This window comes from Lissotriton vulgaris, chromosome 9, assembly GCF_964263255.1.
Source record: "Lissotriton vulgaris chromosome 9, aLisVul1.2, whole genome shotgun sequence".
Taxonomy (NCBI): Eukaryota; Metazoa; Chordata; class Amphibia; order Caudata; family Salamandridae; genus Lissotriton; species Lissotriton vulgaris.
The window spans coordinates 985,862,267-985,886,753 of record NC_141697.1 but is presented as its reverse complement, the minus strand read 5'-3'; the positions used below and the strand labels follow the sequence as shown (position 1 = coordinate 985,886,753).

Here is a 24,487-nt window from a genome sequence, read left to right as displayed (position 1 = left end):
GCCAGACTCGTTTCGATGCTTGGGGCTGGAGCGTGGCACACGTCAAGGTTGCCCACTCTCGACGCTGCTCTTCATTCTAGCCATTGAGCCGTTGACAATATGGGTGCATATGGATCTCGAACAGTGGGGCATCCGGACGGGAGAGTCGCTTCAGGTAATATCTCTTTATGCGGATGATGCTCTTTTCTATGTCGCCTCGCCTTGTGAGTCGATGCCCAGTTTGCTACAGCTCATGGAGGACTTCGGTGTCTACTCAGGGCTGCGACTTAATAGACAAAACTCTTTGATTTTCCCACTGGCCCGCCTGGCCGCCGTACCTCTGGAGCAACTTCCTGATCTGCGGTTGCACTGGGAGACGGGCATTTCCGATACTTTGGGTTCCAAGTGGCACATGCAGACTTTCAGATATTGCACCTTAATGTACACAAGATGGTCGATGGGCTAAGGAAGTCGGCAGTCTTTTGGAACAAACTACCACTCTCCTTAATGAGTAGGCTTGTTGTGGCCAAGATGATTGCGCTGCTGTGTTGCCTGTATATTCTCCAAAACGTGTTGTGTCCCATTCCCATATCGGTATTTAGGTAGCTGAACTCTATACTAGTGTCCCGCTATTGGTATTGGGCCAACCGCCGTAGTAGAGTGGTGCTGGCCACTCTGAACCCACAGTATGGGAGGGGTGGGGCTTCAGGCCCCTAGACTGGATCTTTATTACTATGCGACTCAACCACAACATGGAAGAGGTGGATAACTAGGAGAAGAGACTGCTAAAGGGACGTATACTGCCAGATAGCTGGAGGGAGCGGGGTTACGGAGGTCATGCTGCATGTGGTCAAGCAGACTGCAAGCATCTGGCAGAGATTTGTGGAGCTTATCTTGGAACGCGCTCCATTTCATCGGGAGTTCCCAGTGTGGATACTCACCCGTTGCGCAGAAAGATGGATAGTATGTCCTTACAAGCATGGAGGAAGGGAGGCCGTGAGCAGATGGCTGACTTGTACCGAAGCAAGACATTTATCTCCTACGAATAGGCATTCAAGGACTTTGGGCTGGACTGAGGTCATTACCTCCACTAAGCTGGACTGTCGGACCTGTTCAAAGTAAGGAATTAGTTACTTACCTGTACACTATAGTTCTCCAGTATTATCTTTCATAGATTCACATGCTTGTATCTTCCCCGTCGTCATGGTGGGAGTCTCACGGTAACAGAATGACAAAAGCAGTATCATAGAGAAGAAAACTGCATAGAAAAGCCTATAGGGACTGTAGTATTTGGTAACCAGACCTCCTCATTGTTTGGTCCAAAAGTCAGCCAATCAGCATTGCTGCCCTGCCCTCACACTCCCCAGCAGAAGCTTCCTGCCTCAGATTTCCGTCCCAGAGTGAGAGACATGGATAAATACCGAGAACAGGTTCTGCCTGAGAAACGGGGAGGCGGGCGGGTGCATGTGAATCTATGAAAGATAATACTGGAGAACTATAGTGTACAGGTAAGTAACTAATTCCTTCTCCAGTATTACATCTTTCATAGATTCACATGCTTGTATCAGAGTAGTAAGCAGTGCTCACAAAACCTGCAGCGTTTCCAGGATAGAACCCAGAAGGAAGTTCTGAAGTAAAGCAATGTTATAACATGATCTAAAATACACAAGTCAGATAGGAATAAAAACCATATTCCCTTTCAAATATATATTGTGTAAGTTCTTGAAAGAAAACATAATAGAACAATCTATAACAATAGTATACTACATAAGCAAATATATATGCATACATATATCAATGTACTGTATAGAATATTAACAGATAATCAGATTATACCTTACTGAAATAGGCGTTTCAGAACAGCTTGTCCCACTGCTGTGTCCTCTTTCCACGCAGTGTCCAGACAGTAGTTTTTGGTAAATGAGTGCACACTCTTCCACGTTGCCGCTCTGCAGATGTCGGGCAGCGACACTCCTGCAAACAAGGCCATTGATGTCGCCATCTTCCTTGTGGAATGTGCATTCACTTTGGAAAAGAGCGGCTTTCCCGCTTTTTCATGACATTTCAAGATAGCCGATGAAATCCATATGGCGATACTCAGTCTTGACAGAAGAAGGCCTCTCCTTTGTCCTTCAAATGCGATAAACAATTGTTTGGATTTGCGGAATGTCTTTGTTCGTTCAATGTAGAACTTCAAACATCTAGCAATGTCCAAAGAGTGCAAAGCTCTTTCTGCTTCAGATGAGGGATTGCTGAAAAAGGTAGGCAAAACAATTGGTTCGTTGAGGTGAAAAGACGTAGGGACTTTGGGTATAAACGTTGGATTTGTCCTTAATATAATCCTGTCCTGCCGAAATTGTAAAAGGGGCTCTTCCACTGAAAAGGCCTGAATTTCGCTAACCCTCCTTGCCGATGTAAGGGCAAGCAGCAGGGCTGTCTTCCACGATAGGAACTGTAAGTCTGTTTTGTGTATAGGCTCGAAAGGCGGCCTCATAAGTTGCGCCAGAACTGTATGGAGGTGCCAGGGCACTGGCGGGCGCCGAATGGGCGGAAAAACTCTAAAAAGTCCTCTAATAAATTCCTTTATTAGCCTGGAAGACCAGAGACGGCTCGTCTGGCTTTCACCTGAAACGTGATATTGCCGCCAAGTGCACCTTCACCGAGGCATGCGACAGACCTGCCTTAGATAACGACAACAGGTAAGGAAGAATACCTTCGGGGGTGTACCGTTAACGGGTGTAAGTTTTGACTAGCACACCAGTGGCAGAAACGAGTCCATTTTGATGCATATGTCTTGTTGGTTGACATAGCTCTGGCTTGCGACAGAATATGTCTGCAGTCTTGTGGAATGCTCAAGTCTTGGAATTCCCGCTCATGAGGTTCCACGCAGACAATTTTAGCGATTGTAGATCCGGATGCAGAATCTGACCGTCTTTCATGGGAATGAGGTTCTGTAATGTCGGAAGTTGTACTTTGCTGCCCTTCAACATCTGTAGCACTTCCGAAAACCATGCCTGCCTCGGCCAGGCTGGTGCTATTAATATGACGTGACACGGTTCCAACCTCATTTTGCGAAGTACTCGCGGTATTAATGGAATTGGAGGGAACGCGTAGACAAACCTTCCCGTCCAGTCCATGTGGAATGCATTTCCCCTGGAATCTTGCTGAGGGTACCTGGACGCAAACTGGACGCACTTTGAATTGTCTCTGGTTGCGAACAAGTCTAATGTGGGAGTGCCTCACATTTGAAACAGTTTGTGAAGCTGAGTGTCGTGCAGTTCCCACTCGTGCGTCACGTTCGATGTGCGACTCAGGGCATCTGCCCGTGTGTTGAGGATGCCCTGTATATGTTGTACCTGAATCGAAATGCCGTGATTTATCAGCCATTTCCAGATTCTTTGCGCCAACGCAGACAGTTGTTTGGATCTTGTTCCACCCTGCTTCAGCAGATAAAACATAGTCGTGGTGCTGTCCGTTTGAATAAGCACCGACGAGTGCCAGATCCTGGGTAGGAAGGCTTCAAGCCCCAGAAACACCGCTTTGAGTTCCAACATATTTATGTGAAGCTGTGCTTCCCAGTCTGACCAGAGGCCCTGAATCTCAAACTCTTGAAGATGCGCGCCCCATCCTTGCAACGAGGCGTCCGTTGTCATCACATAATCGTGATCTTGAGGTATAAAAGTCAGACCCTGATTCAAGTTCTTCTGAACCTTCCACCATGACATGGCCACCTTCATACGGTTCGTGATGGTAATCCGATCCTCGAAGGTTCCTTTGGACTGAACCCACTGCTCGTCCAGTTGTTCCTGCAAAGGTCTCATTCGAAGACGGCAATTTGGCACCAGTGGGATGCATGAAGATATCATCCCCAACATGGATTTGTACATCCTCACGGAAGTGAACCTTTTTGTCTGGAGGGTCGTTGCTAGACCCATTATCTTCTTCATCCGGTCCTCTGAAGGATAAGCTTTCACTGCCTTGGTGCATATCCATGCCCCTAAGAAGTGGATGCCCTGGGCTGGAGTAAGGGAGGACTTCTCCAAGTTGGTCCTTAGTCCCAAGCGCTGGAATAGTCGAATGCAGCACTGAAGAGACCTTGTGGTTTCTTTGAATGATGGACCTGTCACCAGCCAGTCGTCCAGATATGGGTAAATGTAATGCCCTTGCAATCTTAAATGGGCCGCCACCAGGGCCATGCATTTGGTAAACACCCTCGGGCCGATTTGAGGCCGAATGGACGACCTTGAATTGAAAATGGCGACTCTCCACGATGAATCTTAAATATTTTCTGTGCTTCCAATGAATTGGAATATGGAAGTACGCATCCATGAGATCCAAAGACGCCATGTAGTCTTTTTCTTTTAACATTTGGAGGATCTCTTGTAATGAGAGTATTCTGAAGGGAATCTTTTTAGGGCTCGCCTGCTGTGCGCATGCGCATAGCTGGCGAAGCTCTATAGGGGCTTAAACAGACTTTACCCAACTTGGCGATTTGGTGCTGTGCCCGTGGCTTTTAGGTCAATGCGCTTGCGCATTGACCTAAAATGCGCGTGCACATCACCAAATCGCCGTCTGTTCCCTCAGCTGCACTCCTCCCACACCTTTGAAGTGAAACTTAGCTTCACTTCAAAGGCCCCTGCTGCTTAACACCCTCTCCCGCTCCGCCCCTTCCCCTGCCCGCCATGTCGCATTTCTCCTCCCCCATCCCCACAGCAATGCCCTCCGTCTGGTTTTATTTTGTGATTATGAGTCACGATGACAGGCGCCCTGCCCGGCGTTGCGAGGTGTGATGCATCTGCCTATCACCACCCGAGCATCTTATCTGAATACATTCAATCGTGTTCTTGAGCTGTGAGTGTAAAGTAAAGCGCCTCGAGGGAGGCTCTGGTCGCTAGTCCTGCTTGAAGGGGGATGGGCGAACAGCTCGTGCTCTTTATGTTTCCCAGCAAGAGCCTGAAATGCTTCCCGTGTGCTTTGAGAAAGGTTTGGTGATTTGCTGCATTTATATAGCGCCTTCTACCAGATGGTCTGAACGAATGTAATCCTCGGTTGGAGAGTGGTGTGCATCCCAGGTGATATTTTCTTAATTCTACATGGAGATGCATGTAAAAAAGGCGACGACCAGCCACGTTTACCCACGTCAATTACATACTATTGTCTGTCGATAGATCGACCCGTTGTCTGTTGTTGCAGTGAAATACATTTGGTTCCATAATACACATTTTTTGAAACAGCGGAACTTAAAACGCACTACCTTCACACATTTATGACTACAGTGTCAAAGTCCATTTTTTTACAACGGTACAGCAGAATTGACATGGGAAAAATAGTTTTCTGTCTCAGATTGCACATTGCAAGGACTGTTACACAGGGAAACGTGTCTCTAAAAGTCACATGGCCTCTGTAATGTGATTGTGCCGTTATGCACATTTAACACATTGCACCCTGGTCTTGGTTTAATCGTTTAAAAAATAAAATAAAACATATATTAATGAAAAATTCAATGGGATGAACCATACATGCAGGTAGAGCAGACTAGAACGTGCTATTTATCACCATTCGCAGCAACATGTTGACCTATATGATGGGAGGTATAGCGCTTCTAGGCACACATCCACCATGACATCCACCGCCGCATCCACCACCGCATCCACCACCACATCCACATCCACCATCACCACCACATCCATCACATCCACCACCACCACATCCACCATCACTTCCACATCCACCGCCACATCCACCACCACATCCACCACATTCACCACCACCACATCCACCACCACCACATCCACCACCACCACACCCACCACCACCACCACCACTACATCCACCACCACATCCACTACAACCACCACCCCATCCACCACTACCACCACCACCACTGCATCCACCACCACCACCGCATCCACCATCACCACATCCACTGCATCCACCACCACCACATCCACCACCACATCCACCACCACATCCACCACCACCTCCACCATGACATCAACCACCACATCCACCACCGCCACATCCACCACCTCATCCACCACCACCACATCCACCACCACCACCACCGCATCCACCACCACCACATCCACCACCACATTCACCGCATCCACCACCACCACCACATCCACCACCACCTCATCCACCACCACATCCACCACCACATCCACCACCGCATCCACCACCGCATCCACCACCGCATCCACCACCGCATCCACCAACACCACCACATCCACCACCACATCCACCACCTCATCCACCACCTCATCCACCACCGCATCCACCACCACCACATCCACCACACCCACCATCACTTCCACCACCACATCCACCACCACATCCACCACCACTTTCACCACAACCACCACATCCACCACCCCTACATCCACCACATCACCACCACATCCACCACCACATCCACCCCCTCATCCACCACCATCACCACCACATCCATCAACACCACTACCACATCCACCACCACATCCACCACAACCATATCCCCCAGATCCACCACTACCACATCTATATGTGTGTGTGTGTGGCTCTGTGTGTGTGTAGGTGCACCCACCACCACCACATCCACCACACCCACCACCACTACATCCACCACCACATCCACCACAACCACCACCCCATCCACCAGCACCACCGCATCCACCATCACCACATCCACCGCATCCACCACATCCACCATCACCACCACATCCACCATCACATCCACCATCACCTCCACATCCACCATCACATCCACCGCCACATCCACCGCCACCACATCCACCACCACCACATCCACCACCACCACCACATCCACCATCACCACCACATCCAACACAACCACCACAACCATCACCCCATCCACCACCACCACCGCATCCACCACCACCGCATCCACCGCATCCACCACCACCGCATCCACCACCACATCCACCATCACCACCACATCCACCACCACACCCACCACCACCACATCCACCATCACATCCACCGCCACATCCACCACCACCACATCCACCATCACCACCACATCCACCACCCCATCCACCACCGCATCCACCACCCCCACCGCAACCACCACCACATCCACCACCGCATCCACCATCACCACCACATCCACCATCACATCCACCACCACCACCACATCCACCATCACATCCACCACCACATACACCACCACATCCACCACCACCACATCCAATATCACATCCACCACCACCACCACCAATCAACCATCACATCCACCGCCACATACACCACCACATCCACCACCACCACATCCACCACATACACCACCACCGCATCCACCACCACCGCATCCACCACCACCACTACATCCACCACCAAATCCACTACAACCACCACCCCATCCACCACCACCACATCCACCACCACCACCGCATCCACCATCACATCCACCACCACCACATCCACCGCATCCACCATCACCACCACATTCACCACCACATCCACCACCACATCCACCATCACCTCCACATCCACCATCACCTCCACATCCATGACATCCACCGCCACATCCACCACCACCACCACATCCACCACCGCCACATCCACCACCACATCCACCACCACATCCACCATCACCACCATATCCACCGCCACATCCACCACCACATCCACCATCACCTCCACATCCACCATGATATCCACCACCCCATCCACCACCACCGCATACACCACCACCATATCCACCGCATCCACCACCACATCCACCATCACCACCACATCCACCATCACATCCACCACCACCACCACATCCACCACCTCATCCACCACTGCATCCATTACTGCATCCACCACCGCATCCACCACCGCATCCACCACCACACCCACCACCATCACTTCCACCACCACATCCACCACATCCACCACCACTTTCACCACATCCACAACCACCACATCCACCACCACCACATCCACCACATCCACCACCTCCACATCCACCACCACATCCACCCCCTCATCCACCACAATCACCACCACATCCACCATCAACACCACTACCACCACATCCACCAACACCATATCCCCCAGATCCACCACTACCACATCTATATGTGTGTGTGTGTGGCTCTGTGTGTGTGTAGGTGCACCCACCACCACCACATCCACCACACCCACCACCACTACATCCACCACCACCCCATCCACCACCACCACCGCATCCACCACCACCACCGCATCCATCACTACATCCACCATCACCACCACATCCACCATCACATCCACCACCACATCCACCATCACATCCACCACCACATCCACCATCACATCCACCATCACCTCCACCATCACCTCCACCTCCACCACCACATCCACCACCACCGCATCCACCACCACCACACCCACCACCACCACAACCACCACGACCACCACAACCACCACGACCACCGCATCCACCGCCACCACCGCATCTACCACCACCGCATCCAGCACCACATCCAGTACCACATCCACCATCACCACCACATCCACCACCACATCCACCATCACCTCCACATCCACCATGACATCCACAGCCACATCCACCACCACATCCACCACCACCGCATCCACCACCACCGCATCCACCACCACCACCGCATCCACCACCACCACCGCATCCACCACCACCACCGCATCCACCACCACCACACCCACCACCACTACATCCACCAACACATCCACTACAACCACCACTACCACCACCATCGCATCCACCACCGCATCCACCATCACCACATCCACCACCACCACATCCACCACAACAACCACCACCGCATCCACCACCACCACATCCACCGCATCCACCACCACCGCATCCACCACCACATCCACCATCACCACCACAGCCACCATCACATCCACCACCACCACCACATCCCCCATGACATCCACAGTCACATCCACCACCACATCCACCACACACACCACCACCGCATCCACCACCACCGCATCCACCACCACCACTACATCCACCACCACATCCACTACAACCACCACCCCATCCACCACTACCACTGCATCCACCACCACCGCATCCACCATCATCACATCCACTGCATCCACCACCACATCCACTATCACCTCCACATCCACCATCACCTCCACATCCACAATCACCTCCACATCCACCATCACCTCCACATCCACCATCACCTCCACATCCACCATCACCTCCACATCCACCATCACCTCCACATCCACCATCACCTCCACATCCACCATCACCTCCACATCCACCATCACCTCCACATTCACCATCACCTCCACATCCACCATCACCTCCACATCCACCATCACCTCCACATCCACCATCACCTCCACATCCACCATCACCTCCACATCCACCATCACCTCCACATCCACCATCACATCCACCATCACCTCCACATCCACCATCACCTCCACATCCACCATCACCTCCACATCCACCATCACCTCCACATCCAACATGACATCCACCACCGCCACATCCACCACCTCCACATCCACCACCACATCCACCACCACATCCACCATCACCTCCACATCCACCATGACATCCACCACAACCACCACCCCATCCACTACCACCACCGCATCCACCACCACCACCACCACCACATCCACCACCACCACATCCACCGCATCCACCACCACCGCATCCACCACCACCACATCCACCACCACCGCATCCACCACATCCACCATCACATCCACCACCACATCCACCATGACATCCACCGCCACATCCACCACCACCACATCCACCACATCCACCACCACTGCATCCACCACCACAGCATCCACCACCACCACATCCACTACAACCACCACCCCATCCACCACTACCACCACCACCGCATCCACCACCACCACCGCATCCACCACCACCACGGCATCCACCATCACCACATCCACCGCATCCACCACCACATCCACCATCACCACCACATTCACCATCACCACCACATCCACCACCACATCCACCATGACCTCCACATCCACCACCACATCCACCACCACCACATCCACCACCGCCACATCCATCACCACATCCACCACCACATCCACCACTTCCACCACCACCGCACCCACCACCACCACATCCACCACCACATCCACCACTTCCACCACCACCTCCACCACCACATCCACCACTTCCACCACCACCTCCACCACCTCATCCACCACCACCACATCCACCACCACCACCGCATCCACCACCACCACATCCACCACCTCATCCACCACCACATCCACCACCGCATTCACCACCACCACATCCACCAAACCCACCACCATCACTTCCACCACCACATCCACCACCACTTTCACCACATCCACAACCACCACATCCACAACCACCACATCCACCACCTCCACCACCACCACCACATCCACCCCCTCCTCCACCACCATCACCACCACATCCACCATCACCATATCCCCCAGATCCACCACTACCACATCTATATGTGTGTGTGTGTGGCTCTGTGTGTGTGTAGGTGCAAATGCAATGTTCTTGGATTTTCGTCACAATAAAATACACTTAACATAATCTTCACAAAAGTTATTTACAAACGTTTAAGCTATTGCCATTATAAATTAAAATAACTTTTATTTAAGTATTAATTATTTACAAAATTAAAAGCCATTGTTATTTGTAATATCAAGACATCTAAGTCACGTTAATACAACACACATTGCATTACAAATGCTATAGGTGTCACATTTGCAAAAGTTAACACTATTGACATTGTAACTGACAAAGCTATTAATTTTGCTACTTTCAAAACCAACACATAAATAAAAAAAGTGTCATTTACAATACCAATAGCTCAAACTTTCCTAATGCGAGACCTATTGCATTTCCAATGCTTGTTTATGTATTGATTCAGATCCCTCAAATCCAATTCCTGTCTCCATTTCAGGGTTTGTTTCTTTTTGATGAGGAAGAAATGCAAATAGAAGCCTTTCCCTCTGTGATGTTGCGGCACTTCTTCTATGGCCCCCTTCTGCAGAAGCGAATGGACTTCCTTCTGCAACTCCTGACGATGTTGGTTGAGTCTGAGCACCGGGGGATGATCTGGTGGCATTTCTACAAACTCTAGGGTATGTCCTCTGCTTATGACATCCAAAACCCATTTGTCCGAAGTTATGGACATCCAGTTGTTGAAGTATTGAGACAGATAGTGGTCGTTTTCCAGGATCTGCTGTGTGGGGAGCGCCAGCCTGAAATCATTGACGTCTGTTAGATTGTTGATTCTTCCCTCTATTGGAAGATTTGCCCCTAGACTGCTGCTGGTAAGAGGAGTTGGAAGGCCTGTACTGGTTGCTTGAATTGTATTGTCTATATCCTTGTTGGTTATAAGGCTGATATCTGTTGGTCTGATATGACGGTTTCTGATTGAATTGACCTCTTGCACCTCTTCTACGAAAGGACTGGAACCGTCCTTGTTGAAGGGATCCCAGCGCTCTAGCAGTATCCGTGTCAGACTTGATATCTTGCAGCGCTTCGTCTACGTGTTTTCCAAACAAGTTCTCGCCATCGAATGGCATATCTACAATCTTCGCCTGCACCTCCGGACGAAATGACGTTGCTTTGAGCCAACACTGTCTGCGAAGCGAAACTGCTCCAGCCATCTGCCTGAAAGCCATAGAGGAAACATCCATGGCAATGTCGATAGATTCAGCAGCTGACTTTGTTCCGTCCTTGAGGATAGCCGCTGCCTCTTCTTTCCTATCCTCCGGTAGTGCAGACAGAATGGGTGCCAGATCCGACCACATTTGTCTGTTGAAACGGCTAATAAGTGCCATAGCATTGGCTGCTTTAATTGTAGAGGCTGCCATGACCGCAAACCTCTTCCCGGCTCCGGCCATCCTCCTTCCTTCCTTCCTTGTCTGGTGGCACCAATGAAGTAGCCACCGGGTTCTTAGAATTCCTCTGCGCCGCCTGCGTCACGACCGACTCTGGTCTCCTATTAAACAGGCCGCTGCAGATTCTGGTGCTCTATACTTCTTTTCGATTCTTGGAACCGAAACCGCTATGGAAGCCGGTGTCTTTAAGATTTTTAGGCCCTCTTCCCAAACGTGAGGGATAATCGGGATTGAGCGAGTTGATTTCCAGGCGTCATCCTTGAAATCATACAAGAAACATTCTGTTTCTTTAACTTCCATATTCCATGATGTCATGGAACCCTCCGATGTCTTGCGAGGAGAAGTGGATGGCAGTGGAGTAGGTGACGGGGTCGATGGCAAGATGCACTCATTCCATTCCGGCCCCGTAGTATCATGTACAAGCTCCCCTTCCTCAGGCTGATCCTCCTCATCGGAATCCATTAGATCATCCCTGATTGTTATCACAGGCGGTGATCTCACCACCTTCTCCTGAGAAGTAGATTGGGTCTTTGGAGGTTGCGACGGAGGTACCGGCGTCGATGACTGAGGTGCGTTTGCCTCCGGAAAACGGCGGTAATAGTCATTTATCATGAACCTGAGGTCAGAGACAAGAGACACAGGTATGGAGACTGACTCCTCTCGCTCCTCCTCTCGTGACTCCTCTTGTTGCTCTTTATCCTCATTGTAATCACATGTTTCCTGGAAAGACTCATATCTAGAGGATTGAGCTTTGTCCTTAAAGGAAAAAACCTCTTCTTCGTCTGTGTCCTGGCTCTTTATCTTGAGCTGCGATGGGCTGTAGGCAGCACCTGAGGACTCCTCTCCATCTGAATCTTGCTCCAATAAGGAAGATGGAGGTAAAGGTGAAATCTGAGTCCACGACGTGAATTCTGCAGATTTGCTGATGGTCGCCCAAGCCCTTGACGACTGAAACGATCGAATAGAGATCATAGTCTTCGACTGCGGCGATTTAAATGCCTTTGCCGTTGAAAGTATGATCTTCGTCGACGGTGTCGTCGACGACATAGTCACCGTCGACGGAGCCGTCGGCACCAAAGTTGTCGTCGACGGGACTGCCGTCGACGGAGTCCCCGTCGACATCTTCGTCGTCGAGCCTTCCGTCGTCGTCGACGACGTCGTCGACAGTCTCTTCGTCGATGGAACAGTCATACTCGTCGACGTTGTCGCCGTTGCTTTAAATTCTGTCGTCGACGAAGCCGTCGTCGTCGAAACAGTCGTCGTCGACGGTGAAGTCGTTGACGGAGCTGAAGATTTTTCCACAGATTTAGCAGTAGAAGCCAGGGAACTGGCCGATGGAGCAGACCCTGTCCCATTATGTCCTGACAGCTTCTTGGGAGGAGTAATAGGGAGAGATGACGCTGCTTTCTCCCTTGATTTAATCTTTTTAGATTCCACTTTTTTCTCAGAAAGAGAGGCCTTTCTCTTTTTAGGTGTCAATTTAGAAGATTCCTCCCCAGAATCTGAGTCTGATGCGACCTTCTTCTTTTGAAGCCACAACAGCAATCGAGCCTCTCTGTCTCTCAGAGTTTTAGCAGAGAAGGTTCTACAATATTTACAATCCTTGGCCACATGCTTAGGATGAAGACAATATAGGCAGTCCTTGTGAGGATCCTCAGAGAAAAGCCTGGCCTTACCACAGGATCTGCAAGGCCTGAACAGCCTCTTTTTAGAGCTTTCAGCCATTATGAAGAAAATAGGCCCACACAATACCTTATTCCAGTAGAAAAGACAGTAGAAGTCAAAGGTCAATAGTTAACTCAGGAACAGCAAAACTGAGCAGAGCTCAGGGAGACTCCTTTCTCACACGAAGGCGGTTGGAAATCTGAGGCAGGAAGCTTCTGCTGGGGAGTGTGAGGGCAGGGCAGCAATGCTGATTGGCTGACTTTTGGACCAAACAATGAGGAGGTCTGGTTACCAAATACTACAGTCCCTATGGGCTTTTCTATGCAGTTTTCTTCTCTATGATACTGCTTTGGTCATTCTGTTACCGTGAGACTCCCACCATGACGACGGGGAAGATACAAGCATGTGAATCTATGAAAGATGTAATACTGGAGAACTTGACCTGTATATCCTGCCATCCCTCAAACAACACAAATGCTGGACATAATGCGGTGCTGGGCCTTGACTCATTTTTCTCTTCTGTAAGGAAATGGGGGCGTTTCAATGGACACACCCCCCCCTCAACCCCCGCACGTGCAGCCTAGGACGCAGACTTGACTGAGCCTTTGGGGGAAAACAAAAAGGATGCTAATAAGTGCGCTCACCTACTCGGTGCATGAAATGTACGCTTCCATTTAATACACTATAACTACTTACACTGCACCAACATGACCTCAGTGAGGATGCACCGCATGGCACCAGACAGCCCGGACACGTGCCTTAGGTGTGGAGAGAAGGGTGTGGACTTCATGCACTTAGTGTGGGGTTGCCCCGAGGTAAACCAATTTTGGGCTCAGGTGGTGAGGAGGGTGCGGAAGGGCACGGGCATTAATGTTGAGGAGTCACCGCTGTTGGGACATGTTCTGAAACCTAAACGGCACAAGATGACTTATAAACTCCTCATGTGGCTAAGGCCGGGATAGCACTGTGCTAATCCTATGCTTAAAAACTTTGATAGAAAAGCAGACATTTGAGGTGAGCAAATTTAGAGTGTCGCTGGTGTTTAGGGTGCTCTATACAGGAGCTGCCTTGCACCTAAACTTGGGAACTACCCAGAGTTCTCTCCTTTTTTGCACAATTTATGCGTCACTCTATGCCTGCAAGGGAATTGTTTTGATATATATATTTCATATACATGCTACACCTACACATCTAGGCTAGGTACACTCAGGCAAATACATAGGGCGCATTATAGGAGTATGCAAGTGCTACTATCTTATATGACCTGTATATGTTCATCTTCTAAGCACTATGGTAGAAACGTATCTACTGTTTACAATATTAGTACTTGCGATTTCATTCGTATGCTTCTTTCTTCTGTTTGTCACAGAAAATATGTTTTACACAAGATTGAAGCTGGACTAATAAATACTTATTGAAAAGTCCTAATCACCATCCTGTGTATTTTCTGAGAATAAATAATCATTAGTGACTAAGCGAAAAGTACTGTACTGTTTTCCACGATCCCTGAGGAATCAGGGTTGTCATGTTCAGTGGTTGTCAGAAACTACCTACACCACTGTAAGATACAGGGTGGTGGTAGTTGCACTGTAGGGCTAGCTGGTCTAACGGCAGACATATTCTGTGGGGGTGTCCGGAAGCGGTTTGGACACCAAGCCCTCAGTTTAGGTCATCCAAAATACGCAGGTCCTGGGGATTCCTAGGAACTACATAACACTACTGTATAGGTGTTCATCATGTATTTCCTTACAATGGTTTTTATTAATCGAGCAATAAAGTAAGAATTACTTTCTTACACTTCATCTCTGTTCTCTTTTCAAAATTTAAATCTCCCAACTACTGTTAACACTTGTGGTAAATAGTGAATATCCATTTATATAATTAGTGTCTTCATCAGGTAGATCAGGCAAATGATCAAATACTTCTTGAGTTTTTAGCCCCAAAGAATGTAATAAACCCTTGCATATTATGTAATGCTGGAATTCCCTGGAGACATTAGGAACAAGCATTTACAATGCAATAGGTCTCGCATTAGGAAAGTTTGAGCTATTGGTATTGTGAATGGCAATGTTTTTATTTATGTGTTGGTTTTAAAAATAGCGAAATTAATAGCTTTGGCATTTACAATGGCAATAGTTTTAACTTTTGCAAATGTGACACCTATAGCATTTGTAATGCAATATGTGTTGTATTTACTTGACTTGGATGTATTGATATTACAAATAACAATGGCTTTTATTTTTTTTAATAATTAGTACTTAAATAAAAGTTATTGTAATTTGTAATGGCAATAGCTTAAACTTTTGTAAACAACTTTTGTGATTATGTTCAGTGTATTTTATTGTGACGAAAATACAAGAACAGAAGTGAAATATTAACATCTTTTTTGTGACATTTGTAATAAAGCTTGAAACATTGAAGAACTTATTTTAACCATTTGATAGATAGAGTGAGGGCGATAGATAGAGTGAGGGCGATAGATAGATAGAGTGAGGGCTATACATAGATAGAGTGCAGGCGATACATAGATAGAGTGCGGGCGATACATAGATAGAGTGAGGGCGATACATAGATAGAGTGAGGGCGATACATAGATAGAGTGAGGCCGATAGATAGAGTGAGGGCGATAGATAGAGTGAGGGCTATAGATAGAGTGAGGGCTATAGATAGAGTGAGGGCGATAGATGGATAGGATGAGTAAATGGATGGATGGGATGATGGATAGATGGAGTGGCCAGAGAGCAGACAGAGTGGATGTATATTGCTTATTGGCTATGCGGATGGTTTTTGTAGTTTGAACAAAGGGTACCAGATGTGGTGGGTTTGTTGGTGCAGCTTATTGACATCTAGATGGATACTGTAGAAAGAGCAGACAAACTGTCTGGAAGGATACTACATACTGGATGAACAGATAGATGGCTGGATGGATGGAAAGTCGGACGGACGAATACATGGATGGATGAATGGACGGACGGGAAGACGGACGGATGGATGGATGGACGGATGTACTGATAGCTGGATGGATGGATGGACGGACGGATGTAGTTGCAGGCTACAGCATATACCATTTGACCCTCACTCTATATATTACTGCCAGGTGCTTGCTCCGACCACCCAACATGTGTTGAGGATACCCACCCACCCTTGCCCCATCAGAAGCGTGGCCAATGGATCCCAGAGTGCAAAGTGCTGGTAGTTAAGATTAAGCCAGGAGTAAGAGTTACACACAACCTGGACCATTTGCCAATTATGACTCGACGCTCAATCTGTTGAACTATTTAGAAAGTTTATCGTCTGTATAGAAACTCATATACTTTTCGATCTGATTGGCTGACAAAAGCTCAGTGACTCATCCTAAAGCTATCCCTGGAATTCTAGTGGCACCGGCTTTCTTTCTCAGGGATGTATATCTTGATAATAGCGTGAAATATCTCAACTGAATTCCCGCAGCTGGTTCACACCCTGATATTTGGGGGCTTCTCATTAATGTTCCTTTAAAACCTTTGGTACTTGAAATCGGACACTGGATATCCTTTCTCTGGCCCACGTGCTCAACACCTGTGGCAAACCCCGCCTCTGTTCATTCACTGCCAAATTAGTGGGTTTACAATGTACTTGATTTTTTTTCTCAGTTTGAAAAAATACATTTCTGTCTTTGGTACTGCGGGGTCACATTTTAGATTATTCCATAGAGTGTATAGAACATATTCTGCTGTTCTTTCCTGTTTCCTGGCAGGTCCTTCCAATACCCGATGGGTGACATGTTAATTTTGTCTTCCCACGTGCCCTTCTTAATAATGCTCAACGTATTTATTTAAGGGGGATAAAGTGAGAGTCATTTAAGAGTTGGGACTTTACCAATGCAGTGCGAGTAGGGAACTGCCCTTAACCGGCCATGGCTTTTTATTCACATCATTTGACCAGTCTCGATAACTACATAATCTCTAGTGCTCATTAATTAAAGACTTTAAACCTCTAAGCGCGTGCTTCTTTCTCTAAACGCTTCCTCGAGTAGTGCTAATACCCTGTCTTTTTCTGTGTCACCCTGTAATCATTCTTTCGGGAATGTGTCACTAACAGCTCACGAGCGCGAGGTATTGTAAGCTTCCGTCCTATTAAGCGCTGGTTTCACGGATGAGGACAAAACTACGTGCCATAAAACATCAGCGCCCTATAAGAGCCGACCCTACCCCCTCTGAGGGCACAGGGGACCGCGGCGTCTATTGGCAGGACTCTCTCAGCGTTCTGACAATGCCCTCTTCTGGCCGTGCCCTCCCCGCCGGTAACAACTGGAGAATACCCAGGACTCGGAGTGCTGCAAGGAACTCACACCAGACGCATTAAAGCACCGCACATCCGTTCCCTATTGTGCTAACTGCGTTTTCGGTTCGCTACCTGTGGGGGAGCAAGGGCGCCCCCAAAAGTACATCTCACCACAAACAGACAGTGAGAGGAACCAATGTTTCACAAAGTAAGCAAAAATAAGACATTTTCCAGCCAGCAAACTTTTCCATCACAAAGGCACCACAGTCAATCAGGGCACATTGTCTGGGCAAATACAATTCTTCGCTCTGCGGAAACTGCTTTTGTTTCTTAGACCACACGGTGCCCGCTGCCCACCCACCAAGGGTGCCCACCAGCCACTGGCAGTGACTGACCTTTTATCCTTCAACGTCGAGCAGATGCAGGGATGAAACAAGCCGCCTGGATCAGGTAGTTTTACACGCAGGGCATGCTTCGCTCTTCAAGGCATGCTTAGCCCTCCATGAAGCACAGAGTCCAGGCTCGGCAGAGTGGTTCTGTTATTTTTTTCTCGCGTGTGTTTTCTCGCTCTGAACTTTTCTCCTCCCGCAGTATTTCCCTTCACCGCCTCTCGCTCCCCCTCCCGCCCCCTTTAGTTTAGTGCAGACCAAACATCCTCTCCTTGTCCCAGACGCGGTAACGTACAGTCCGCATCTCAGGTTTCAGACGGGGCTTATTAATGACTTTTTCAGATATGATGCAGGCTGGTCAGCCACTCACGGACAGCCTTTTTAGACGCCGTGGATTTATGAAACGTCACATGGTTTATGTTGTGTGGGTAACATATGGCTCCCTCCCTCCAGCGCGCGAATGGTTTACTCGCAGCCTATCCCGCCCTCTGAAATTACCCATTCTTAAAAGTGTGTTTGGATTGAGTCAGGGGCCCCACAGTCTGGTAAAGTAATTGGTTAACCAGCATTAACTGGAGGGATAACAAAGGGGAGCATTGTTGCGCTAGTGATTTTCTTGCACAGTTTCAGTGTGAGTTATTTTTCGAGTCACAGCAGATAGTGTCCAGCTCGCAAGGAAAATGTGTCACGATAGTCAGCCCTTTCCCAGTCCCCGGCCTCAGAGTACACTTGAGGCATAAAATAAATGTATATTGGCAAACAACTCTAATGCAGGTTGTGTCCCCAAATAAATTATCACCGCCGACGGGCCCGGGATTCCAGAGGAAACGCTGTGCCCGCCTCCCTGCTCGGGGCCGCGCTGCCATTGGCGGACCCCTGAGGCAGGAAGCCAGGCAACGGGAGAGAAGACGTAGGCCGGGCCAGAAGAAAGAAGGAAGTCCCGCCTGCTGCTGGGCAATGATTGGCTGCCCGCCGGGATGGAGCAAAGAAGCCGAGTCCTCCCGTGGCCCGAAGCTCCCGTGAGCTAGGGAGAGCCCCGGGGCCGCCCCAGAGAAGAGAAATCCTGCGTAGCCGGTGAGTGGGGTCCGGTGCTGGTGTGTGTGTGTGTGTATGTGTATGTGTGCGATTGGGGCGGCGGCGGCGGGGGGGAGGGGGTCTTTGTATGTGTGCGTGCGTGTGTGTAGGTGCTCTGGTGTGTGTGTGGGGGGGTCTCTGTGTGTGCGTGTAGGTGCGCTAGTGTGTGTGTAGGTGCGGGGGCGGGCCTGTGTATGCGTGTGGCTGTGTATGTGTATGTGCGCATGCGTGAGTCTGGGTGAGCGTGCACGCAGTGAAATCCAGCTGGAGAGAAGCGCGTGGCAGTTTCTTGTCCTTCATTCCCCCGAGTCAGCTAGCTATAGTTCTCCACCTGGACCGCATCCTTCGGATGCGTGTTCCCAGGCTCGACCTAAAAATGGATGAGGCATTATATTCTGCATGACGTTGCAAAAATGGTTTCACGTTTAGAATATTAAATCGTTAATTCTTTATGTACTCGCCAGCCCCCAATCTGATGCTTGACCCTACCTGTATAGAAAATGTGATAAGCCACACAAACACAAAATAAATAAATAACAGAAGCATATATTTATGTGATACTAAGTATAATACCAATAGGATTTTTCTTTTGCCCTTTACATATACCAAAATTATTCTCAATGCAATTACATTTAATTCAATGACTGATAATATGACTTTGTTATTGCAGTATGCAATCAAAATAAGTAAAAGAACTAATTTATACCCAACTAACAGCTTAACCCAGAATGCTGTTAGGCTTCAATTACAGCCAATCCAGTGAAATGACTCCGCTGTGTTGGTTTAATGCGTTAAAGAACAGCCAAAAATGTACACAATTTCAAAATCTCAATTACTTAATGCTAGTTACACTCATATAACCTTCAGTCGGTAATGCACAGAAACAGTGTGTCCTGGCGTTCACCTGAAAGGAGCAGGAAGATCCTTGGTGTAGTAGAGAATCCCAGAAGAATTTGGTCAAATGTGATGCTGCACATAGTCTCAACAGTTGTGGGTAATTTACATTTGATATATTGTGAGGAAGCAAGTGCCAATAGCTTATCTTGAGTCACACGGTTTGTGCGCTGCACCAGAAAGTCACGTGATGATACAGTCTTGCAGTCACTAACAACTTGAAAAGTGTGTGCACATAAATAAGTTGAGAATTAGAAAATCCACACAGGTGATGAGGTAAACAGTTTCACCTTGACCCAATGCATAAAAAAATGTTTTTCGAAATATTCACTAAGATGCACGAAAAACACTTATGAATAAAATTAAAAAAACATTTTTAACACATAAACGAGTCCAATGATAACGAGCCACCACAATCTCCTGCTGCACACAGAGATTAAGATGCTCAGTAGTGACAATATAGATCTGTTTAATGGGTGGCACTATTCTTTAATTAAAGAAAAAACACCAATGAACCAAACCACAATACCGGTTTACATAGTGTTGAAGCGTATATTGGATTATATTTTCGCTCATCGCCAAAATGATGAAGTATTAAGCATCCACACATAAAATAATTAAATGCAGTTTATTCCTTTACAAAAGCTCCATCTGCAGTCAGGTAGGATTCCCCTGAGATGCTGTTGTCTCTCGACTACCTTAGCATCACTTGAGTTATAAGGTAACCTGTTTAACATCTTTGAAGATTGGGTATCTGCTACAGACAACTTACACAAGGCTTAAATGTGGGATGCAGTTATAGAACCTTTTGTGAAGCTTGTTTACAGGTGTGACGGTTACCTCTCACACTTAGCATAGGAAAATCTGAGAATTCAATTTTCTTAAGGAAACAGTACTTTGAAATATGAATCATCAAGCAACTTAACTCCTACTTATTAGCACACTTCATGACTGGTTCACTGTACAGAAAGAATTGCATTCGATTACATTGTGGTTATTCACCTCCAAGAGATAACCCCTTACCAGATCACCTCCTTTATGGCTAAGGACCAGAAGTACGAAGAGACAGGTTGTAAAATGTGATCGACGGTGCAACTTGGCTCTGAATTTGAGATGCAACATATGTACCTATTGGTCACGTTGCAAAATCTTCTTCCACACGAGATCACAGAACAATCTGCCTAATGAGTAATAATTGAGCAGAATGGTATGTGCGCCTTCCTATGATTGGCTACAAACACAGAGATGGTAACCTGCAAGAAACAACAGAGTGCCATGTCTGCGTTTGCTTCTCAAACAGGAAACTTTTCTTTGAAAAGCAACTAGTGTTCCTGAAAGAAACCTGGATGTAATAAATATAAAAAGTGTTACAATTAAGAATATACTGGGGGGGGGGGTAGAAGAATGACACCAAGGTTGCCAGACACAGGTTACAAAACGGAAGGTGCCCTATGAAATCAATTACTAATTCCTCTGAGGTACTCATTACTGGTCAATGGTTCACAAACACAACTTCGGTCACAAATCATTTACAAATACCAACCTAAAATACAATCAGGAAGGAGCACACCCTCCTAATTGCAATTTGGTATCGCTTACAAATATCACTGTGCAAATCAGAAAGATTTTTCCAATTTGAGCAATGGTTTTCTATAGGAAACAGCTATTTGCTGTCACTTTGTAGATCTAGCCCCAAGTTAAGGAGGAAAGAGGACAATTTGTTTGGGCGTTTTTGACTTGAAGCTTAAAGTCATTTTAATTTAGAAATTAGAGGCTGTGTCAATAGCCTCCGCAGACGGACAGAAAACAGGTGTCAAGCATCTGCAGACAGGGTGACAATGTGTGCCAGTGGTGGTTGTAATTTGTCAATAGCTACTTAGGTTTGGTGTAGACTAGAGAATTTGATTCATGTTTTCTTTTTAGAGTACCATCATTTAGAGCAAGCATTTGCAATGCAATCGGTCTCGCGTTTGGAACCTTATATGTTTTTAGCTATGCAGCTTATTAGCCTGGTTGCTGAAACATCTACTGTTCTTTAACATGGAAGGAAAGTAAGCACCAAACTGCATGATACGCCAGGTATGGGAACACATGGAGAGAAGTGTTGCCTTTCAGCTGTAAATTGTACAGTCCAAAGCGGTTTTTAATATAAAATCAGGTTCTTCGGTGGTCCTATCACTGAAAATACAAGATTTGAAAACATATTTTTGTCTACGGGTGCTCATGGAAGAGAATTTCTATGAACTAGAATCTAGGGAAGGCTAAAGTGATTCTGGTGTTTTACTGACCTCTGCCGGTCGTTTTCTATCAAGAAAGTTAAATAGAGGCAGTTGCCAGAAAAATTTAAATAAGAAAGTCCCTCAGCAGAAAGCAATTCTGGTATTTTATTGACATCTGCCGGTCGTTTTCTATCAAAACAGTTAAATAACGGCAGTTGAACAGAAAAAAAAAATCCTAAGTGGAAGCTGATCTCCAGAGCCCACAAAGTACATACATATATAAGTAAATAGTAATACTAAAGTATATACAAGAGGTCTTGAGTGCTCGGCCTAAAAATAGGGTGGCAAACAAACAATGACGAGTCCTTCTGTGTCACCTTGTCTCTATGATGGTTTACTGTTTACTTACAAATATGTTGAAACAAAACAGGTCTGTGCTTCTGCACCATTCAGGTGTACGCGGTTATCCTCCACCTTCCAGTCGCGCCCACCATTTCTAGCATCCCAATAGCGCATTCCTTCTGTAAAACACAAACGGAATCAGCTGTAGAGAGCAAGATTATTCATAATGTAGAAGCTTTCGTGACTTTTGAGAATTTACATATGCAACACTGTCAATGCACATTACTTATCAACACCTTGAAGCTAATAATGCTGTATACTAGTTGCATTTTCTGGTTTGGATTTGCATTTATCGATTTATCCTTTGTAAATAACCTCAATTAATGTATATATGACGAGGCACAGGTTGTAAGATTTGTAACATTTATATATGATTTAAAGCAACCAGGCTTATACCCGACAGAACCACCGTTTATATTGATACTAGTTGCATCTAGACAGAGTTCTCAATAACTGGGCAGGGTTGTCCTGCAAATTCCCATTTCTTAATGTTATGCACAGAAAACAACAAGATCTACAAATGCCCAGTTTGTAACCAATGTACCAATACCAGAACCCACATCAAGTGCAATGTCTTTTTTACAGGCATAGGTCACTTAAGAAAACAAAGTGTTTGTACTTTTACGGCAAGCAACCCTCCCAGGTAGAAGCATTAGAATAAAAGGGGACAAGAGGGCACAGCGCCTACACATAGCCAAGTGGAGCCATTCAAAGACACGTCCGTACGGTGGAAAAGACCCTCATTATGGGTATCAGAGGCTTAGAGGAGGAAGAGAAAGGCTGAAGGATTTCAGTCCGCATAGTAAAATTTGTTCCTTCAAATTAAGAAAAGGTATCAAAGCTTCATCGTCTTTTCAGATTACTGTTGTGAAAGGCAACCTCCTCAGCTGGAGGGGCAGATGAACAATCTAAATCTAATTCAGAGAAGGTATCCGGTCTAAGAGCATGCTGTAATGCAAAGCAGTGGCCAGAATCACTGTTATAAGTGGAGAGGAATGTACTTGCTCCATTGTTAACACCACCACAGTCTAGAACAATGGAAGACATCCAAACAGTATCTGAATGCAAATCAAACATCTCATCCTGTCTCAAGAACCTTTGGGGCAAGGTAGTGCCTCACACAAGGTGATATCTTGAAAGAGGCTGCACTTTTTGTTTTGCTTTGGCCAGAAAGGGAGTGCCTTAGAGAAAGGGATAAACGAATCTGGTATGGACTCCAAGAGTGGAGTTGACACTAGTGCTGGAGCAATACAGAAGGGCTTCAGAGGAGCTGCTTACAGAGCTGGGCAGGCTTTGAAGCCGTTTGGATCGGAGTTGACCACCATCAGTTCTACAGCAGTCTTATGTGACCCAGTTAGAGGACCTGAAGGTGCACCGTAGGGAGGAGGAACTGAACGGAAGATCTACAGCAATACTTGCGCGAAGGCCACCTAATGCGGAGTGTTAGTGAGACATCTCACCAAACAGAGGTGGGATGGTAGAACTGTTACCTAAACAGGAAGCAAGTTGGAAACATGATGAATATGAGCTTAATAAGAAGCATGTTTATTAAATAGTTTTATAGACAACTAATTAAGAAATGCTGCAAATAAGAGTGTTTTGATTACTTAGCACACAGGTTACTACCTACAATTTAGAATTTTCAGAGACGAATATGAAATTCACAAGCATGTATGACTTTTACTATTTCATGCACTCTATAAACCAGTCAAATATTGAATTAAATATTAACTTGCATATGGTGGTGCA

The 24,487-nt window shown here is 47.2% G+C and overlaps 2 protein-coding genes across 3 annotated transcripts in view; one reads left to right on the top strand and one right to left on the bottom strand.

Annotated features, from left to right (window-relative positions):
- MRPS12 (mitochondrial ribosomal protein S12) overlaps positions 1-24,487 on the top strand; it is a 793,384-nt gene that overhangs the window by 598,543 nt on the left and 170,354 nt on the right. The gene's annotated exons all lie outside the window — the stretch shown is intronic.
- Positions 1-24,487, bottom strand: part of LOC147692676 (F-box only protein 27-like) — a 264,145-nt gene that overhangs the window by 116,401 nt on the left and 123,257 nt on the right. For both annotated transcript variants that reach the window (XM_086938854.1, XM_086938855.1), the window contains exon 6: positions 22,746-22,857. In XM_086938854.1, coding sequence (XP_086794980.1) covers positions 22,746-22,857 — 112 coding nt within the window. The remainder of the gene's footprint in view (positions 1-22,745; positions 22,858-24,487) is intronic.